This window comes from Melanotaenia boesemani, chromosome 20, assembly GCF_017639745.1.
Source record: "Melanotaenia boesemani isolate fMelBoe1 chromosome 20, fMelBoe1.pri, whole genome shotgun sequence".
Lineage (NCBI taxonomy): Eukaryota > Metazoa > Chordata > Actinopteri > Atheriniformes > Melanotaeniidae > Melanotaenia > Melanotaenia boesemani.
In genome coordinates this window covers 13,726,363-13,746,980 of record NC_055701.1, presented here as the reverse complement: position 1 = coordinate 13,746,980, position 20,618 = coordinate 13,726,363, and the positions used below count along the sequence as shown (strand labels likewise).

The 20,618-nt window shown below is 37.2% G+C and overlaps 1 protein-coding gene across 1 annotated transcript in view; it reads left to right on the top strand.

Moving 5' to 3' along the window:
• The window catches only part of ltk (leukocyte receptor tyrosine kinase), a 62,323-nt gene that overhangs the window by 23,360 nt on the left and 18,345 nt on the right, over positions 1-20,618 (top strand). The window contains exons 2-15 of the mRNA XM_041972863.1: positions 4,664-4,756; positions 5,849-5,989; positions 6,247-6,475; positions 7,899-8,038; positions 9,209-9,346; positions 11,943-12,092; positions 12,455-12,555; positions 12,691-12,851; positions 13,096-13,190; positions 14,684-14,752; positions 15,157-15,331; positions 17,469-17,619; positions 17,764-17,892; positions 18,474-18,630. Of these exons, the coding sequence (XP_041828797.1) occupies positions 4,664-4,756; positions 5,849-5,989; positions 6,247-6,475; positions 7,899-8,038; positions 9,209-9,346; positions 11,943-12,092; positions 12,455-12,555; positions 12,691-12,851; positions 13,096-13,190; positions 14,684-14,752; positions 15,157-15,331; positions 17,469-17,619; positions 17,764-17,892; positions 18,474-18,630 (1,929 nt within the window). The remainder of the gene's footprint in view (positions 1-4,663; positions 4,757-5,848; positions 5,990-6,246; positions 6,476-7,898; positions 8,039-9,208; positions 9,347-11,942; positions 12,093-12,454; positions 12,556-12,690; positions 12,852-13,095; positions 13,191-14,683; positions 14,753-15,156; positions 15,332-17,468; positions 17,620-17,763; positions 17,893-18,473; positions 18,631-20,618) is intronic.

Sequence of the window (20,618 nt, the reverse complement as noted above, 5' to 3'; positions counted from 1 at the left end):
AGCCTTTGAGTAAAGGGCATGTTGGGGTCAAGGAGCAAAAGAGACGGGTGTTCCAGTCCCTTTAGTCTTTTAGATTTGTGATGATGCTCTGTCAAAGCCAGCATTGTGGTGGTGTCACTTTGAAATCTGGGACTATTTTCTGAGTTTCACAAATCATATTCCTTTTAGTGCCAACAGAGACCTGCAGAGACTGCTCATGCTTTCTATCAGCGGTGTAAAACTGTAATTTAGAGCAAAACAAAACCATTTTGAAACAGCAGGTTATGAAAAAGATGGCAGCTAAATAACTGACCTAGACACACGGATAGGATCCAATCTGATGGGTTATTTGAGGGAGGATATGTGTCGTCCTGTTGATGTGCAGTACATAGAGTGAGATAGAGTTTAATAAATACCATAAGCATGAGACATTTAGAAAGTCTTTTGAACCTTCAGGTTCCTTTGAACCTGCTCAAACTACACTTTTATGATTCTTCCTAAACGTTACTTCCATTAGCACATGAAGAGCAGAGGTGATAAATGAAGTGCTGAAACCGATGCAAACCTTCCATATTATACATACAGATAGCAGAGGAAGTGTAAAATAATCGGCTTTATGAGAATATTGCTTTGAAATCTGTAGCTGCAACTCTAGGATTATTTAAGCACCCAGTATTTATATGGATTTCCAAAAAAGCTCTACAAACAGATGAAGCTGTGTTTTCCAGCGGTGAGAAAAAAAAGCCTCTGATGAGAAAGTGATGGATGAGGCAATCAGAGTTGGAGAGGCCACTAATGGTGACAGCTAGTTAACTACCTTTTGTGTTGGGAAACATTATCAAATGTGAAGTTTCGGAGCTGTTCAGGATCTGCAACTTTTAATTGAAACCACAGTCCTGACTAGAACTAAACTACAAACAGCAGCTTTAACTCTTTGCTGTCTAATTTCTTCGCCTCTTTCAGCGGCACCAACAACATTCAAAAGCCTGTGGTACACAGTACAGCCGGCATTGTGATCAAAGAAACTGGCAGCTGTGTTGGTTGGTGATGAAACTGATATCTTTGACATAAAAAAAGAATATATGAGTGTTTTGTTGGTTTTCCCCCTCTTTTTATTTAATCTAAACTGGACAAGTCAGAAATGAGAGAAGTTGAAAGGAAGTTTGAATTGTAGGGGGGATTTTCCAAACCTCTTAATTAATGTTAATAATAGCCTTCTAACATTTTTTTTTCTCTAGGCTGAATCCCCTTTCTTTTTTTGGAAAGTTAAAATTTTCTGGTTTCCATATTCAGGAATCTATCCATAGCAGCTTTTATCCTTTATTTACCAATGAATAGCTCAGCTGCCATTTAGCAAACTGACCCCTCAACTCCTTATCATTAGCATCACTAACTGATTTTGATAAACAGTCCTTTTAATAATTCAATTTGTCCTGCTTGACTTGCTTGACCTTGCCTTACAGGCACCAGAAAACAGTAATGTCCCTGTTCAGAGGTCAGTACTGGGTTTAAGTTGCAATGATCCACTGAGATGTGATCATCTCCCTCATTATCCACTGGTCATGCTAGTTAGTTTGTTGAATGTCATGTCACGTGTAAAGTGCCCAACCCCCACCATCCCAGTGCACATTAACAGCCATGTCAAGACACGTCATCTAAAATAAGTCCTTGTTCAATAGTTTGTGGTGTAGCAACAGCCTAGATCTATTTATATATGTGTCTATTTTTCTATTTTTCTGTAGTGCTATGCAACCATCTTGGCCCTCTTGGTTTACTTGATACTTTGTTTTATCTTAAACATTTTACCTTTTGGTAAAAAAAGATGGCACATTTATTAAATGTACCAAGTAAAATTGCACTTTTACCTCTATTTACTGAATTTAATGAAAAGAAAACTGAAAATGTCATCTGTCCCCAGATAACAAATCTTTCTCTGTTTAGAGCAAAAAGTAGAGAGAAAAAACATGAACGCTTCCAGGAATGCATTTTTCACATAAAAAGAAATAAGCTGTTGCAAAGGAAGTTTTTCTTCTCTTTGAAGAACTTTGAGTGCAGCATTATTATTTTATTTTAATACTTTCCCAGGTGCAGCATAGTAAAAATTTCATAAAGAAGACATCAGACAACTAAAAAACTTGCAGTTGAGATACAAACACTAGACTGAAACTTACTACAATGAAAGAAGTGCATGGTCAGCTGTAACAAAAAAATGCCTGATCACTGTCATTCATGGCAGGAGGGAAGTGTAGTAATAATTGGAATCTTTTATTTTTTTAATCACAGAAACAGCAGAACATGCACCCATCTTTTTTAAAAAATAATTTACCTATTCCATCCAGTTTTCCATCCAGCAAAAGGGGCTTAACAGCCCTCCTAAAATAGGGCTCCTTCGAAACCTGGTCCCATTTTTGAGCTGTTAAATCTACATAACAAGCAGCAAGAGACCAATAGGTCACCACCACACAGCATCTCCAATCACCTAATGAGGCATCAAACCTAAACAAGAAGTTTGACCTACCACACTATTTTAATATCCAACTTAACCTCAACTTTTAACTTTACTTTATCAAAACACATCGATTTTGATCAACGCATTGCTGCAGAAATGTTTTGCACATTCGCAACAGAGAGACAACTGCCAAATAATTTAGCAGTACTTGTCCAGGCAGCTAAGGAGGCACTTGATTTTGAGGATCTTAAAACAATGTTGCTACAATGAACACACAAAAATATGACAGACACAAAATGGTGCAAATTGAATGTGGACTGTTGTTGCCCCAACACAAACGGTCTCACTCACAGTCTCATACCAGTAGAAAAAAAAACCAAACAATCCATAAGACACACTGAGAGAAACACACACGAAACACGATACACTCGCCTCAATATTAATCAGCACTGGCAGCCACAAATGTTATGGTACATACAAAGCATATGAGCGTGTTCTTATGATGAAACTCAAGATGCTGGCTCACATGAACAAATTAGTCTCCAAGTTCATTCTGTGGCAACAAAAGTTACCAAAAGCCACAAACAGACTACTGAAAATTCATCAGAGACCAAAAAACACATGCATTCAGCATACTGGACAGAAACCTAAGTACATCACTGGTTTGACTTATTGAGCAACCATAAACCTAAACTATACATTACCAAAAAAGAAAAGACCTGCTTAATTCTACCTGGTGGTAGGTTCTCGCTGCTGCTTTAGGTGCTAAACATGAAAACATGAAGTAGACCAGAGATGCAGCCCACTGTTGAACCAGAAGAATACAGCTGCATGCTGTAACCATAGAAATGCAATGGATAAAATTAAAGTGCTTCAGTGGAGATGCAGCACATCCACCCAACGGAAACACCTTAACTGAAGATAATTTACACAACCAGTAACCATGCCAACCTGCGTAAAAATGAATCCCAGCCATGCACCCACTTACCTGACCACAAAATAAAATGAAAACTCTGCACATAGCAAGTTTTTGCAAGTCCAAGCTGAGTCTCAAGTCACTGGAAATGTAACTTCTCACACAGAGTAGGGAATAAAAATGTTTTCTATACTTGTAGAAAATGGAATAAATAACACCAATTTTAAAGTCTGCATTTGCTTCCTGTCATGTTTCAGAATAGATTTTAAGATTCTTTTACTGGCTTTTCGGGCTCTTAATGGTCTAAGTCCTGAGTGTTTATCTGAAGTGTTTTTATATTATGAGTCTGTTAGAACACTGAGGTCTTCAGGACAGGGTTTTAAATAACTCCAAAAGTTAGAACTAAAATAATTAGAGAGACTTTTCTTTTTACCTTTATTATTCTCATTCTTTTCCTTTAGTCCACGTTTGTGGAGCAACTTTCCTGAAAACCTGATAACCAAAGCTAAAAACCCACCTTTTTAACTTGGCTTTTTAAGCAACTTAATTTTGCTTTCTAAAGCATTCAAATTATTATTTTATTCTATTTTTAGTTGCATCTTATGTCCTTTCTATTCTTATTTATGTCTATTTCAATTTCTTTTGTTTTAATTTTACCAGGTCAGTCTGTTGTTGTTGTGGGCAAGTGTCGTCATCACTGGCGTATGAATGTGGATGAAAGTTCGGTGGCGGCCGTAGAGGCCGTTGATGCGGATTGGCTGCCACATTTCCATCAGTCTGCCCCAGGCCAACTGTGGCTGCACATGTAGTTAACCATCATCAAGTGTGAATGGATACAATGTAAAGTGCTTTTTCAAGGCACTATATAAATTTTTAATCTAATCAATTATTATTGTTTTTATCTTATTATCTGTAGTTTTTCCTTACTGATAGTTTTTCCTCACCAGTTTTATACTGTGGGCTGAAAACAGATTATTTCTGTGTGTGCGCAAATGAGAGAGAGAGAGGCTTTTGTTTTTTTTCTGTTGTTATATCTGTAAAGCACTTTAAGCTGGAAAAATGTATGACATGTGCGATATAAATAAACTCTGGTTGATTGATTAAAATGGTTGGAACCACAAACTTAGAAAAATTGCCTTCATTATGCTTCAAGTACGCGTAATAAGACTGGCCTCATATATGTGCACTAAGTGCTACAGTACAAGCTGACATCATTTTGTTGAGTGTGTTGAAAATAAAAGACAATTTATGATTTCCAAAAGGTTGACTGGTTCACATTCATACTATAACAACACAAATCTCTCTGTCTTTCTTCTCAGTGAGCAACACCTGCCAAACTCTATCTCACAGATTTCTAGAGGAGAACATCTCAGACCCGTTGTTTCCGCCTCACCCAGAAGATGACAGCCAAAGTAAGATTTATGTGCTTACTAATGTAGAAATGAGGTTTTCCCATGATGACCTGCTTCAATTTTTCCAATAATTAATGCATCTAACTTTATTTGACTGTAAAGAGAAACTTTAATTGTTTTCATTTCACATCCGAAAGACTGAAACCTGAAAAAAATATTTAAAAAATTACTTTGAAATTGTGACTCTGTGTATATTTGGTGGTTATCCACAAAGAGAAACTGCCCACTGTGGGTCTGAAGTGTAAATTTGGCTTGAGGTGTTAGGAGCACTTACCTGTTGGACCATGAAAATGCAAGAACAAAGTGGTCCAAAAGTCTCATGCTGACACTAATAAAACTGTTTGGCAAAGAAACGTGTTTTGTGATCAAAGTTTATTATTTTTAGCTGGTTTAAAGTAATGAGAGTGAGTTTCATTGAAAAAACAATTTAATGATATGACTCACATTTCTGCGTTTTATACCCAGAGGGATTCCTCTGGCTGTCTGCCATATCGTCTGTAGTAGCAGTTTCCTCTTCAGTACTTACATGATGTCTTCAGTGTGTCCTCCAGTCTCATCAGTTAATTAAAACTACCACACACACACGCTCAGAAAACACTGTCATTGTTAAACAAAATGATTTTAGGTTGTTTTTCGGCTAATTTATGGCATACTGTTTTACAACCTCATGTTTTAGAGTTTTAGTTTTTGTTGTCATGAGATTCATTAAAAATAATATTACCCACCCAATAAAAAAACCAATAACTTCTTCCTCAGTCGGTCCTTCATTTTCACTCAAACAGATCAGTTTGGTCTAATCATAAATCCTGTTAATTCTCTGGAAAGTTTAGACAAGTTGATTTTTAAGTAACAGATGTTCAGCTCTGCTTTATTTGTTCGTTGTGAAGATATTTTACATAAATAACATCAAAGGTCAGGCATATATGGTATATATAACACAACAAACATACTGTTTAGTCCAGTTTGTGCAGCTTTTACTATATCATGTGTGCAGCTAGCAAACCATCCAGCTGTTTCATCACATCAGCTGCAGTCTGTTATTGATATGTTATTTTAAAGAGAAGGCCTACATCTTTTATTCTTATTTTGTAGTTACCTCCTGTGATTTTGAGTCACAGTGCCTCTGGACTTTATCACATAACAACACTCATAGTGACTGGTTGGTGGTGTCACCACAGCAGCAGCAGGGTGGGAGGATGCCTGCAACTGACCACTCTGTGGGAAGATCTGATGGTAAGAGTTTATTATAGAATACACATGGTAACACTGAAATTAATAAACCTCTTTAAACATCTCTTTTTCAAAGTTGCCTTTTATTAGACATTTAGTTTGAATTTATTATTCAAACTTAATGTTTGATATCATGTAAGGTCTGAGATCTGTCTCAATGCTCCAGCATTTGTTGTGCAATGATTTAAGGGAAAACAAGATTATGAAGCTACAATAAAACTGTCAGGCATGACTTTTTTTACTTTGTTTTATTACCTTAGGCCACTTTCTTCTCCTAAGCGCCTCACATGCTGCTGGTGCCGCTGGGAAATGTGAATATCACTTAACAAGTCCAGTCTTGCCTGGAAGCAACAGGCAATGCATCCTGCAGGTGGCTCTGTATGAGAGCAGGCCAATGATGGGGAACCTCACAGTCCTGATCAAGCCAGTTCTGTCAGATTTAGCTGTTCACTCTGAGGTTTTAAACCAAAGGAGACAAGACAACCACAGGTCAGCAAACACACTCAGCCTTTTCCCGATTCTGAAATGTTGTTTGTGCTAAATTGTTGCCCGCTTGTGTACATATCATTTATTCAGCACGGCCTATTATTCTGTCTGCCATTCCATCTGTAAAACCAAGTCTTTTACCTGCTGAGGAGCTCTTTTGTAAATAAAAAGGGAGCTCAGATTCACTACAATGAAAGCTGACAAGCATTCAGACAGAGCAAGACCAAAGAAGCTAATACATTTTACAGTATGTGGCCCTAAAGTTAAATCAGGAAACTGTAGCATGGCAAAGAATGGACAGAATCATGACTACGGAGGAGGGTAGCAGTCCTCTGAGTATAGTTTAGAAAAAGTGGGCTTTCTTATTGATCTAACGCTGAAGTACAGCCATCTTTAGAACAGCTAAAAGCCTTCTTCTCTCGATGCAGGTTGGAGATTAATTTATATGTAATTGGTGGGGACAGAAGAGGGATGGATGGGCATGTTCAATAGGTTTCTACATTGGCTATGCTAGTGTCTGTGCAGTAATGGACTTCACGATTTCATTATGAGGCACACAGAGACAGTGTTTTCATTTATTAAGCTTGCCATTTATACCGAGTAGACAGAAAAAAGCAGTTACCATCCGGTATGAACAACCTTAATAATAGGATGCGTGGTGTGTTGTGACGTCTCACTTGTGCAGACATCAGCAGCCATGCTAATCCAAGAATGGTCACAGAAATTAAACATTCGTGATTGAAAACGTGATTTTTAGTTTCGTATGTTAGATATAATTTTGATTTATATATATGTATTTTAAAAAGAGGGGTGGTTGAGATGGATTTATGGTGTGTGGGGTGTGGAAAGTGTCCTTTTACATATTCATAGTGGTATTTTAGATTTGAACAGCCATCACAAACGGGGAAATCTGCTCCAAGATGGCAGCTTAAATCTAGCTGCTGTGACCCGACTTTGTGAAAGAGGACAAACAGATGATATCTGCCACAACTATTTAGTGTTACCACAGATATTTCTGTTGACTTCATGTGGAAAATAGCAGCAGGCGCATGCCATAAAAGCTGTGTAATGTGCCAATAAATCTTTAATAAAGCTTAAACCAAGTTAGGTAAAACATCTTGAATTGTCTAAGAAGAAGATACGAAGGCTTAGCTGAAGTTTGTTTTTAACTATGAACATTTTCATAATTAGATTATATATATTTTTTTTTATATTTTTTATTTTAACTCATCAAAATAAGCAAGGGGTGGTTGCTGTTGCTTAGAGACAGAGGCAATGATGAATTGCATTTCAGTTCTGTTAAAAGTAGCAGCTGCAAAGATGCTAAGGAAGATAAGAAAATATGTTTCTACATTTGAATACATATTTTATTATATATATATATATATACTAAAATCAGTAACTCCAAATGTTTTGGGTAATCTAGGGCTGAGTGGGACGTTCTTGAGACTATGATTGGCCAGGTGGACGAGCCCTTTCAGGTGACCCTGCTTTACACTTACTGTGTTTCTGAAGATGGAGCCAACATGGCTCTGGACTCTCTGGACTTCATAGACTGTGAATCAGGTGAGTTCCTTCTTTTCCTCTACATCTACCATTAGAGCATCCCAACCAAACCGGATGTTGCAAAACCTAAAACAAGCAGACCATATTAAGGGAATCAAATGTACACTTCATCGTGGCACATCTGGAAATATGTTCTTTTAGGTTTAAAAGTAACAATTAAAGGTTGTTTTTTTTTCTCCAAATGTAAAGTTAGTGATACTGTAGGAAGTAGTTTTTTTTTTCAACCAGGCTTTGGGTTTACTAAGATCATGTCATTTATTTCTCCAGTCTTTCACACAGAATGTTTATTTTACTGACTTTTCTCTCAGGCCTCGTTCACACCTGCCATTAACAAGCATCATGGGCAATTCACAAATGGACAACTCTGAGCAAGCCAGTTCACATTAAACTGTGTCTCGAGTGACCACGTGTGATCGTAACTTACCTCTGTGCACCTGAAACAAACCACCCTCAGCAGAAAATAACAATAGCAATTCATCCATCATCTGTCTACACTTTTTAATGTACAAGAACTTATTCCCCTCCATCCAGGGCTCCATTTTTGCACTTTTAAATTTAAATCACGCTTGTTATAACAAAAATAGGGGTTTTCTTTATCAGTTACTCCATGCTACAGAGAAAGAATACATTTTATCTAACTTTTTATGCTAAATATAACTTTGACACTGTAGAAAGAGAAATCCTGGTAGAGACTATTTTGTAAGTGATTGACATGGTTCAGCACAACTTTGCTCTTCCATTGTGAAAAGAAGAGACTGTCACCTTCCTTAAAAAAAAAAAAAAACACAAGTAGTTTTTCATGCAGGCATTAAGGACCTGTAATGTCATATAAAGGAAATTCTAACTCTATGAGACTGACTACATTTAAAGTTTGCAAATGTCGCCACATAATATATTTTACTTTGATGTTTTTTTATCCTAAACTAGCAATTTTATTCTTATGTCTAATGAAGAGATGTTACTTCCTAAACTCAGCCAAGAAATGAGAATTATTATGTGTTGATGTATTACCAAGGCAACCAGAAAAATTACATTCATTAAGATGATGGTGGCTTTGTAGGAAGAACATATTTAATCCCTAACCATGATTGTTTCTCAAGCACAGCCTTAAGTTAACAAGTTCTTTAACAATTTCAAACCGTGTTTAAATCTGCAACTTATGTCCTGCAGAAGATGATATCATTGACCTGAATGAAGAATGTGAAGAATCTTTCCACTGTGAAAACTCTGGCGGCTGCATTGCCCAGAGCCAAGTGTGTAATTTCCACACGGACTGTCCCCTTGGAGAAGACGAGGGCTTCATGTGTGGTGAGGTTATGTTTTCTGCTTTTCTTTTTAATAAAATCACAGAGTGCACAGTAGGTTCAATGATGATGAATGATTTTAATAAATTCCACCTGAGTGTTTTGACAATGTGAGCAAAAGATGTTTGAGTAGCTTGTGTGACAGTGGGTGGAGTAATGCAAACACAGGAGTTGCTGAAAAGCTGTAAATCATTAGCACTGACTACAAAATTTTAGATGTTATTTATTTTACCAAATTATTTCATGCTTTTATATAGTTATATATTTATATATATGTGTGTGTGTGTGTGTGTGTGTGTGTGTGTGTGTGTGTGTGTGTGTGTGTGTGTGTGTGTGTGTGTGTGTGTGTGTGTGTGTGTGTGTTTAAAAAGCAAAATAAGACTTCTGTCTTTGTTCTTGTATCAAAATATTATACAGGTTTTTTTTCTTTGGTCTAGCAAAAATGTATTTTCATAGAGTGCTTTCATTTCCACCATTCTCACACCTTGAAATATGACAAGCTTCCCCCTCCTCTTTAAAAACATCAATCATTCAGCATAAAGAAAACACTTCACTGCTCTGAGAGTCAAAAGGCCTCTTCAGGCCGTAATGAAATCAATAAGCAAGGGCTATTTAGAGTCCATGAGTTGTTGGTCCCCAGGGAAAGGAGCTAGGCTACAGTGGTGACACAATTAGTTAAATGAGCCCACTAGTAAGATTGTGGGAGTGTACATAAAACGCTGTTTGTGATATTAAAGGCACATTCTGGCATTTTATTAATGACTGCCATCTGGTTTCAAACGTGATCGTTTCTCCATGTGAGTCCAGTTGAGAGATGGCTGAAATGTTTTGTGGAACATACTTTAGTACTGAGGCCCTTTCATGCCTAACATTCACACATGTCCCAGATGATGTGATCATAAGTGGACAGCTGAGCTGTTTCTTTTAAATATAAAACATACAGAGAAAATATGATTAGCTACATATTCTTATTGAACTTTTTGCAACAGCTTGTTGCGGGACCTCATAGTCTTACTTTTATAGCAATTTTTTTTTTAAAAAAAGGATGTATTAGGAAGTCTGTTAGTAAAACGTTTGAGATATTCTGGAGCTGTTAGAAGCCATTTTTTTTACTTTGAAATTCTTGCCTCCATTGTTTGGCAGGATGCAAAGAGATTCACTGTGTCATATAACTTAAATGGCAACGACCTAAATGCAGGGGGAAAATGACAGGACTTCCAAAGAAATGTTAATAAAGAGTGCTGCAATGGCAGGAAGAAACAGGAAGAACCAAAGATCAAACACATGAAAAATAACTAAGACAAAACGTAAAGACAAGTTACAAGGATTTGGCAATAAACAAAAGAAACCAAAGATTATATATAAAATGGACGAGAACTAACTAAATGAGGAGCAGGTGTAGCAATCACCAAATTGATACCAGGTGTGTAAGGAGAAGGGAGGAAAGAGAACATATACAAGGTGTGAACTACAACAAAAACAAAAAAATGACTAAATAACAGGACTAACACATGACAAGAAATTATTAAACAGACTACTTCTAAAACAAGCAAGAACTAAAGTAAAAGCTCCAACTTCATAGTAGGAAAAAGGAATATTACAAAGCCTTTAATGATTAGCAGTTTTAACTTTTGAAGCTAATTATGATTCTTGACAACTGTCAATTCAATTACAAAATCATTGAAGGCGACCATTTTGAAAATGACTCTTTACTGTTTTAAATTGCAGAACATCAGTGAAGCCACTGGAGGCAGAAAATGTGTCACATTGTATACATCAGGATTTAAAAAAAATGTTTTGATTATGTGAGTGCTGCAGAGGTCTTTTGTATCCAATATGATATATTCTTCTTCTTCTTCTTCTTCTTAAAACTGAATTTTGAGCAGACAAAAGAGCTTATTACTGATTTTATGAAGAAGAAAGAGGATCCCTCATCAGTTTTCATTAAAGGTCATCAGTTTGAGGTGGTTGAATCCTAAAAGTACCTTGGTGTTCATTTTGGATGATGAATAAAAAATAATAATAAAAAAAAACAGAGGTGGTTTTCAAGAAGGCTCAGACTAGACTCTTCTTTCTGAGGAAACTCAGATCTTTTAATGTGAGCAGAAACCTTCTATATGTTCTATCAGGGAATATTAGCCAGTGTTGTTTTCTATACATTTGTGTAGATGGCAAAAACAAGATGATCAAATTGATTAAAAAAGCTGGGAGTGTGACTGGCATCACCCCTGACTCTCTGGACTTCACTCAAAAACAGGGTCCATATTCAGAACAATTATATTCCTTGAAAACCATCCTCTACATAATGTTTTAATCTTAAAATCTCTTAGTGAACGTCTTGTCATGCCTCAATGTTCTACTGAACGTTTCAGAAGGTCTTTTGTTCCTGCAGCTGTCAGATTTTTTAATGAACACCTGTATTTTTTTGTACTGAACCATGTTTTTATCTATCTATCTATCTATCTATCTATCTATCTATCTATCTTAGGCAATGTACTTATGCTGTGGAAGAGTAGGAATCAGCTGGGTAGAAGATGGACTTTTTAGCGGCTGTGGTCTTTTCCTCAGTGAAATATGATAACAATCTGCTTCCCTCCCAGATGCTCTTCCCTTTGGCTCATACTGTTCGTTTGAGTGGAATTCATGTGGTTGGTCTGCATCCAACCAACACTTGGGTTGGAGGAGGGTCGCTGGAGATGAGCTTCTGGAGAAAGAAGACATGCAGGGCGTCACTCTGCAGCGCACACCAGGTTGGTGTGTTAGTGTGTGTGTGGTGCATTACAACCATATATTTTTTAGTATTCCTCTGGTGCTTTTCTTCCTTTTAAAATGAATTACTACTTGGTGGAAACATTTAAAAAGTAACCTTTTCATTACACACATTTTTTGGTGTCGAAAAAAGTGCATAGTGAGATACCTACCATGAGGACTTCATACAGAGAGTTTAAATCCAGATGCAGAATTCCATGTATGCTTCTGGGTTGTTGTTTGTTAGGTTATGTTGAGCAACAAAAGATTGCATTTATGACTTAAGAAATAATAGTAATAACAGTAAAAAGCTGGGTGTATAGCCTGATGAATGTTCTGCATTACATTAGTTGTGCGCCCCCAGGGCACTTTTTGTTCCTGCAGGTTAGAGAAAATAAATCCCTTCAAGAAGCGTCCATCCAGAGTTCTTCTTTCCCTCATCCAATTTCTACTACTGCTTGCCAGGTCAGCCACTTGCAAATTACACCACTTCTGACTGATCAAGTCTTTTTCTCTCCTTTCCAGATCAGTTAATTGGCTGAACTATTTATAAATATCCCTCATAAAATATCCCTTTTTTCTGCCTCTGTGTTTCTGTAGATGCGTTTCTCGCTGTATGTGTATGGAGTTTTTAATGGTTCTTTGCAAGTTGCCATAGAGGAAAATGGGACCACCACTTCACCACTGGTGTGGGAGAGAAATGGTCAGTGGATAGATGACTGGGAGACAGTTGCACTGGAGCTGACTGGCCTTCACCATGGGTATGCAATAGGCAAGCTATCAATCTGAAGCACTGCCAAAGAACGAGGAACAATGTGAACTTTTCTGTAATATTAGACCTTAGAAACCAAAAACAAAGAGTAATGATAGCAAAACCACTGGGAAATCGAAACGGTTCTAACTTTTAAAGTATTACTTTGGCAACAACGCAATGTACTTCCAACAGTGTAATATACAGTGTTACTTTCACACAAAGATCAGTACCGTAATTCTGCTCTGCTTCAGGTTCCACGTAAAGGTAACAGCCATGTGGGGGCAAGGCTCCCATGCCGATGTTGCTCTTGATAATATCGCAATAGGAGCAGCCTGCTTCAGCAAAGGTAAGCTGTAACAGACGTGAGAAAGGGCCACCATTTTTCTGCCAAGGCAGTGTAAAGCCAATACAAATCAAATCTTCTTGAAGGCCAACTTTTAAAAATGATGTCTGCACTTTATGAAATCAAACTCAAGCTGAGTAAAATTGAGCACAGAGAGGAACATCTTATCCACTCGACTCATTCAGAGCTGCAGTGGTCTTCTGTCATTTGTGTGATGCCTTGTTTTAATGATTGGATGCAACATGAGGCTAACCAATGCTAAATGATTTGCTGCAAAACCAGGACTGCAATATAACAACAGTGCTTGCCAACATTCCTGTGTCTGTGCTGTTGCACTTTGGGTTGTAATTCTCACAGTAATATGAGAAGACTTTTACCAACCCTTTTTTGTTCTTGACTTAATTCACAAATGTGAGAGGTCTGTTTTTGTTTGTGCATGATTTAAATGAGAGGCAGTCTTAAGCCTCCATGGAAACACAACAGTATATAGCTGTTGCTCAGCTCCAGTTTGGCAGGACTAAAATGTTTTCCAACTGATATTGGAAATTAATTCTGGATCCCAAACTTACTTTATAAGCTCTAACTTAGAATGACATTTTTTCCATGTTACGTTTATGACACTTCTCTCTTCTGGGATCTTGTTGTGCAAGAGAGGTTTGTAATATGTAGCCCCTGAAAGTTCTTGTTATCTAGTCAAATTCACATATATTGGTGGAGATTAGCACACAACCTTTGTCACTAGCAAAGAGAAAAATTCATGGCTACAGTTGACTGCTGAAATAAAGAAAGAAAATCTCCAGTTGTATGTGCCCAAACACTTTTCTTTAAACTCAATGGAAAACACACTAAAGATAATGAAGATGGAAGGAGAAATGTCTAAGCTCTTTGGAGAACAACTACTCTAAGCCAGAATCTGACCACAATTAAAGCTTAGAAGTAGATTTGAGATGTAGGTCTGCTCAGTGATGTCACTGGAGCCATAAAAAGTGAAAAATACCATCACAGGCTGCTCACCATCACCTTTCGTCTTCATGAATGTAATATTTATACAAATCCCTGTGAGTGTTAGTACATGAACATTATTTGATGTTGTTGTGGTGTGAAATTATCTCTTACGTCCATTAGGGAAGGTCAAGTGTTTGTTTTGCTAAAGGAGAAAATAAAGAAAGTAATAAGCTCCTTCCTTATAATAATTTCCTTGGCATTTACAGAGTTTGACCAGCTGTTGCCATGGCTGCTAACATACATTCCATATATGTTCGTGATTCGTCTTGAGTAAAAAAAAAAAGACTTTTCAACCCGCTGTGCCTGAACACAAAAGCAGATGACAAAGGGCCAAGGGAGACATGTTCATGTTGTGTTAAAAAATGTGCCTTCTTGAATTGTCCTAATTTCCTTTAACTCGGTTGCTGTGCCAAAAGCAGAGGGGGGATTATAAATAATTTTGTTCTCTTCCTTCCCTGCTTGAACTAACTTGGCTTCCTACCCATCTTCAGATCTCAACTCTCTGTTTCAAATGCCTGACTTGGATTTCCTGAGCCCCCTTCCAGAGCCTTCAGTCTCAGGTACAGTGAAGCTCAACTGTGGCCATGTAAACCTTGAGAATTTTACCATTTTAGGATGTTTTACGTTATTCTGAATGCAAAAATTTCACATCAAATTCTACATGACATGTACATTTGCACATTTCTTTTGATGCTTGATGGGTAATTTACAACTACAGCTGACTAAAAGCTTTAACTCAGTATTGGATTTACTCATTTACCAATTAGCTATTTTAATCTCCAGTGTCTCATTGATTCTGTGTCATGTATTTCCTTTCTTTAGCATTTAACCTCTAATTTAATCTGACAAAGTTCTTTGATGTTTATTTATTTATTTATTCCCACTGGGCACTTCCCACTTGACATCACTCAAATTCTTAAATGCTTTAAGTTATCCTTTTCTTTTTATCTTTTCATTTTTATAGAAGTTTCTCTGATGACTTGGTGGTTTAACTCATGTGGTGCCAGTGGACCCCACGGCCCGACCCAAGCGCAGTGTGACAGCACCTACAGGAACAAAAATGTCAGTGTTACTGTGGGAAAGGAAAGCCCCTTAAAAGGTGTCCAGTTGTGGAAGGTTCCTGCAACTAACCGATACCTGTAAGTAATAGAGAAGAGAGCTAAGGTGTTCATGTACCTGAGCTGGTGGACATCTGAAAGAGAGAAAGTTATGGAGTAAGATACAAAGCAAGAATCAACATCAGACTGACATTTACTGGCCAGAGAGAGCTCAGAGAAGAGACAGGATGCAAAATGGAGGCTGAATTAGCCTTCTTTGGGGCACCAAAGTGTGAAAATCTGCCAAAGTTCAGTTGTGCTGCTTTAAAGTTCATTATATAATTAAATTATTTATATTTATTACTTGTCAAGACTTATTGGCTTAGGGTTTGATACTACAGATAATCATTTTTTCCATCTTACAGCAAGAATAGGATGTTTCTGCTTAACCATGAGCACAATCATAATCAAAAGAAGATGAATAAAGGTTTTCAACTATGGATGACATATAGAATAGAAATCTTAAAAAGAAAAAAAAAAGGATGAACAACATTAGACATTTTTGCCATCCCACCTTCTGGAAATACAAATTTTCACTTGGGTCATTTAAACGGATATAGAGATGGAACTCATCAATCTAATTATACAAAACTAGATTTAATTCAAGATTTTAACCTAACCATTTCACAAACTTACCTATACTTTGTCAACAATTACTTGTGATAAGATTTCTTTAAGACATAGTTTACTGAGAGATTTCTTATTATTTTTGCTTTAGAATTCAGTGTGTAATAACAAATTCAGCATTTTATCAGTGATCCAACCCATCTTGATCAAGATGCAGCAAAATAAACCACAATACTATTACCACCATATTCAATAGATGGACTAAGGTTGCTTGAATGGACTTATTTCTATAAAGCTTCACATTTTGACCAAAAATATCATATTTTAGTCAGAATTGCTGAAAAAACAGTTTTCTAACAGCCTTCTGATTTCTTCACCATGTCTTTAATGAACTGCAGAGGGGTAATTCAGAAATACCCTTTAGTTTCTTTAGGATTTTCTACTGCTGTGCTTCTTAGACTTGAAAATCAATTATTCATTCATTAATTCATTTTCTGAAACCGTTTAGTTCCTTAAGGGTTGCGGGTAAGCTGGAGCCTATCCCAGCATTAACAGGTGAGAGGCAGGGTACACCCTGGATTTAATTTATATAGCCCCATTTCACAATGCAAGTCATCTAAAGATAGACATTAATAAATGTTTAATTTCAATCAAACCAAGGAAACCAGTCCATAATCCTGAGCATGGACAGGGCTACTGGAGGCAGTGGAGAGGAGTCCTGCTTTTATTTTAATAGGAGGAGACCTCCAGCAGTACCACACTCAAGAAGGATGGTGAGCTGGCTTTGCCAGTTGGAGAAATCTGTATTGGTCAACCACTCCTATGGAGGACAACTATGGACTTGAATTGTTACAATCTGTCTTACTGCGAATTGAGTCCAGATTCTTTCTGCATGCTTGACAACTCTTTTTCTGAGCTCCTTAGAAATCCTCTGTCTTTGTGTCACTTAATGAAGCATGTTGCACATGTCAAACTTGAATTGCTCTTTTCTTTTTAAAGAGCAGGTTAAAAAGATCAGGTTGTTTACGCAATTGTCATCCCATTCATGTCAGTCCTAGTGGTTTACATACTTCGGTCAATCACGGATACTATATTAGATCATATCCCACATTAAATGATTACCAAGTCTAATGTTTATGAAAGAGTTGTTTAAATAGATTCTGTCTATCTACTTTTTTTTGGATTTACATTCATCTTTAAATGACTTTCAGATGTCGCTGAGGTAATAGTTATAGATCTGGTTCTTATGGCCATAATCTTTGTGTTTGGTTGTCAACCTGCCAGGTCAGAGTTTCAAAGATTTTGACTACTTGCACTACCAGTCATCACACTTATCATCAACACAAAAGTGGAAAATTACTGAAAAGATTTGCAGAATATTGATTCACTCAGGTTAAATTATACATAACTGACCTTGTATCAACATTGTTTTGTACATAATATAATGCGACTGTCTCTCTTGATTTGTGTCATACATCAAATTTGTTTTGAAGGGCTGTTTGCTCAAGTGTATTGTCTACCTTGCAAGGGTTGTACCGTGGAACCTGAGCCAGAAAGAAATTTCTTACACTCATGGAGTTTAATCTCCTTGTTTTGAAATTATCTCCCTCAGGATCTCAGCATATGGGGCTGCAGGAGGAAAGGGTGCCAAAAATCACAACAAACGCAACCATGGAGTGTTTATATCTGCCATATTTCCTCTGGAGAAGGGAGACATTCTTTACATCTTGGTGGGTCATCAGGGAGAGGACGCGTGCCCAGGGGTGAGAAAGTTAAGTGTGCAGACAGGCTGACGTGTGATATCACAGTGTTTGTTTTTTCTCTTTTTGCTTCAGGGAGAGGAGGCTAGATAGAGTAGAATACTTGTTTGTGTGAAGTCTTTCTTTTTTCTCATGCGCCCTCACCAGAGAAATCCCCTCACCCAGAAGATCTGCCTGGGAGAGTCATCTGTAATTGAAGACAAGCGCAAGGCTGATGCTGGTGCAGAGTGGGCAGGCGGAGGAGGCGGTGGAGGTGGAGCCACCTTCATCTTTAAGGTGACAGAAGACCCTTTGTGTTGGCAGACCCATGCCATTTCTGTGGTTTTGTAAAAGGATCGTGTTTAAATTTGGGCCCAGTTCTAGTTCCCAATTCTTTCCTTTGGCCTTACATCTCCATTGTCATAGTTTAGATTGGCTGCTTTGTTCCTTTGGTGATCAAGGAGTAGTGGTCATGTAGCCTTTCAGCTGCAGCCTTGGGATCCATTTGGTTGGCTAGATGACCACTATTGAGCCCAAAATGAAAAGGGGTATCTTGCTGTTGAAAAATGGATGTGTAGAGTTAAGGGAAGGTATTGGGGTTGGGCTTAAATTTATACAATAATAGCCATAAAAATACCTCAGAGTTTCAAAAGTTACCTGGTTTCTCACAATCCAATAACAATAGTGAGACAAAGATTGGTCATATAGCTTTGTTTTGAAAGAAACCTACATAGCATATGCATGAGCATGGCTTCTGTACCCACTATAATTTGCCTCATCTTGAGTAAAATTTATTTAGAGAAAAAATCTTCTGTCAAGTTGTAATTAAATAGTTAATTGTAGGAATTTTTAGAGTCATTCTGATTTGGTTTTGTCAGATGGAATCGGGGGAGCTGGTTCCTTTGCTAATCGCAGCTGGTGGCGGAGGAAATGCCTACCTAGAAGATCCAGAGTACAGTCTAGACCAGATACCACTGGAGCAGTATGAAAACATTACCACAGCTCGCAGTACCAATGGTCAAACTGGTGCGGCAGGTAATGCCACATAAGTTATCCTGTCGCCAACATCAAACTTTTTATGTAAAATTTATTTCAATGCTTTGTTTAACAAAACCACATAACAACAAATTAACTCACTTTCATACATTTGTAACTACAGACAGTCTTGTGTTGCCAAGTTTTGAGATTCCTGACATACTTTCACAACAGTGAAACAATTTTTTTTTTAAGCTAACAGCATGCAGTTTTTTTTTTTGTTGTTGTTTTTTGTTATTTATTTATTTATTTTTTTTGTTGTTGTTTGTTTGTTTTTCCTTTTGTGTGTAACTTAGGTTTTTGTTGTAGGTAAAATGTCTGCAAAGTTCCAGAGGCAAAAGTTTATGCCAAAAAGACTGATTATCACAGAAAAAACATGTTTCTGAGCTAATACAAAAACTTTACTTGTTCAGAGTTTCTTCCAATTATTGTCTGCATCATGTAACACTTAATACCTGCCCAGTTTTCAGTTTGAAACACCCTGGAAACAACACTAGTTTAAATGAGCAGGTGCCTCCCAGTGCGCCATTATTTCCATAGTCTACTGTGTGCTGCATGTTCTGCCTCTAACACGAACAAACACGCAAGTCTTTGTGCATCTCTGATCTCTGGAGAACTGAGGACTCTGTGTAATGAAACTGTATTTGCTATGGTATAACTTTTCTGGTTAATGTTACCATTACCACTGACCATACAGCTAGAAGCCTAAACTCTTTGGAAATGAGTTGAGGGACAATTAAAAACTGTGCAAATACAAGAAACTTGCACTCTTTGTTTTCATAATGTCCTGCTGTAGTTTGCTGTAGGTCAAACTAAACACAGGTGAACGTTTGATGGTACGCACCCTTTCTGCTGCATCACTGAATGATCCAATCTAACATCAGCAAAAAATAAATGGTTGTGACAGAAGTAATTTTAAAAAATTGCAGCAGTATTGCATTATGCCGTCATGCCCCATGTTCTATAGTGACTCATACAGACGTCTTTCCTTTACTCTACTAATGGCACAAACAGGAAATAATTAAATGCTTAAATAGATGCAGTCATTTCAGTGGCCATAATGTCTCCAAAGGCTTTACTACAAACATTTAATAGATGAAAACCTTCTTTGGCTCTAACAGTCCTATTTGAAAAAGTGTCAACAATAAATGTTTCTGCAACAAAATTCTAATCTTATTAGAATTTTCACTACATTCACTCTTTCTGGTGGTCTTTTTTTAAAAAAAAAATGTAGTTATTTATTTAATTTTCATTCATCAAAGTTTTTTTGTCCAATCAACATGAAACATTACCCTCCAGCTCCACTTTCATGTCCAAATATGGTCACTTCCAGTTCCAGACGCTTCAAAATGGCCACACTTCAGGCTTCAAGAGGAGAGTTCACAAAACAATAAGTGACATCAAGGTGTCTCGGTCATTTATTTACCGTTTAAAGCATGCTTACAAAAGTTACCACCATTTCTTGGTTTTTAGTGATCTCTTGGGAGAGGCGTTTTAAAGACACAGAGGACAATACCTTCCATTGAGAATAAGCAGATGTGATGCATCACTTTGCAAGATGAGGGAAAATGTTTCCTCTTTCTGTTTTCTGAATCTGTTCAAAAGCGTAATATGAGCTCCCTAAAACTGTGTTGGTGATCTTACTTGAGATCTTTTGACTGGTACTGTACAAAACATCACTGGATGTGATGAAAGGTTGAGAGAAATGGTATTAAACAGTTTGGAAAAGAGAGTGGAAATATATTTTTTGGATTTCTTGCATTATAGTTTACATTTTTATAATATCGACAAGACAATATCACAGTTATTATTTTTGGTGGCATTGATGACTTCTATCTTTATGAATAAACAGAAGTTAAATGTCCGGGCAAAGAATGCAGTGTCACCCGGAAGACTCAGACATTGGATCTCAGATCTGCACAGCTGTGTGATATTAGAAGCCGAGTTTTCATCTCTGTAAAAAGCAGCGTACTCCTGTACTGGATATT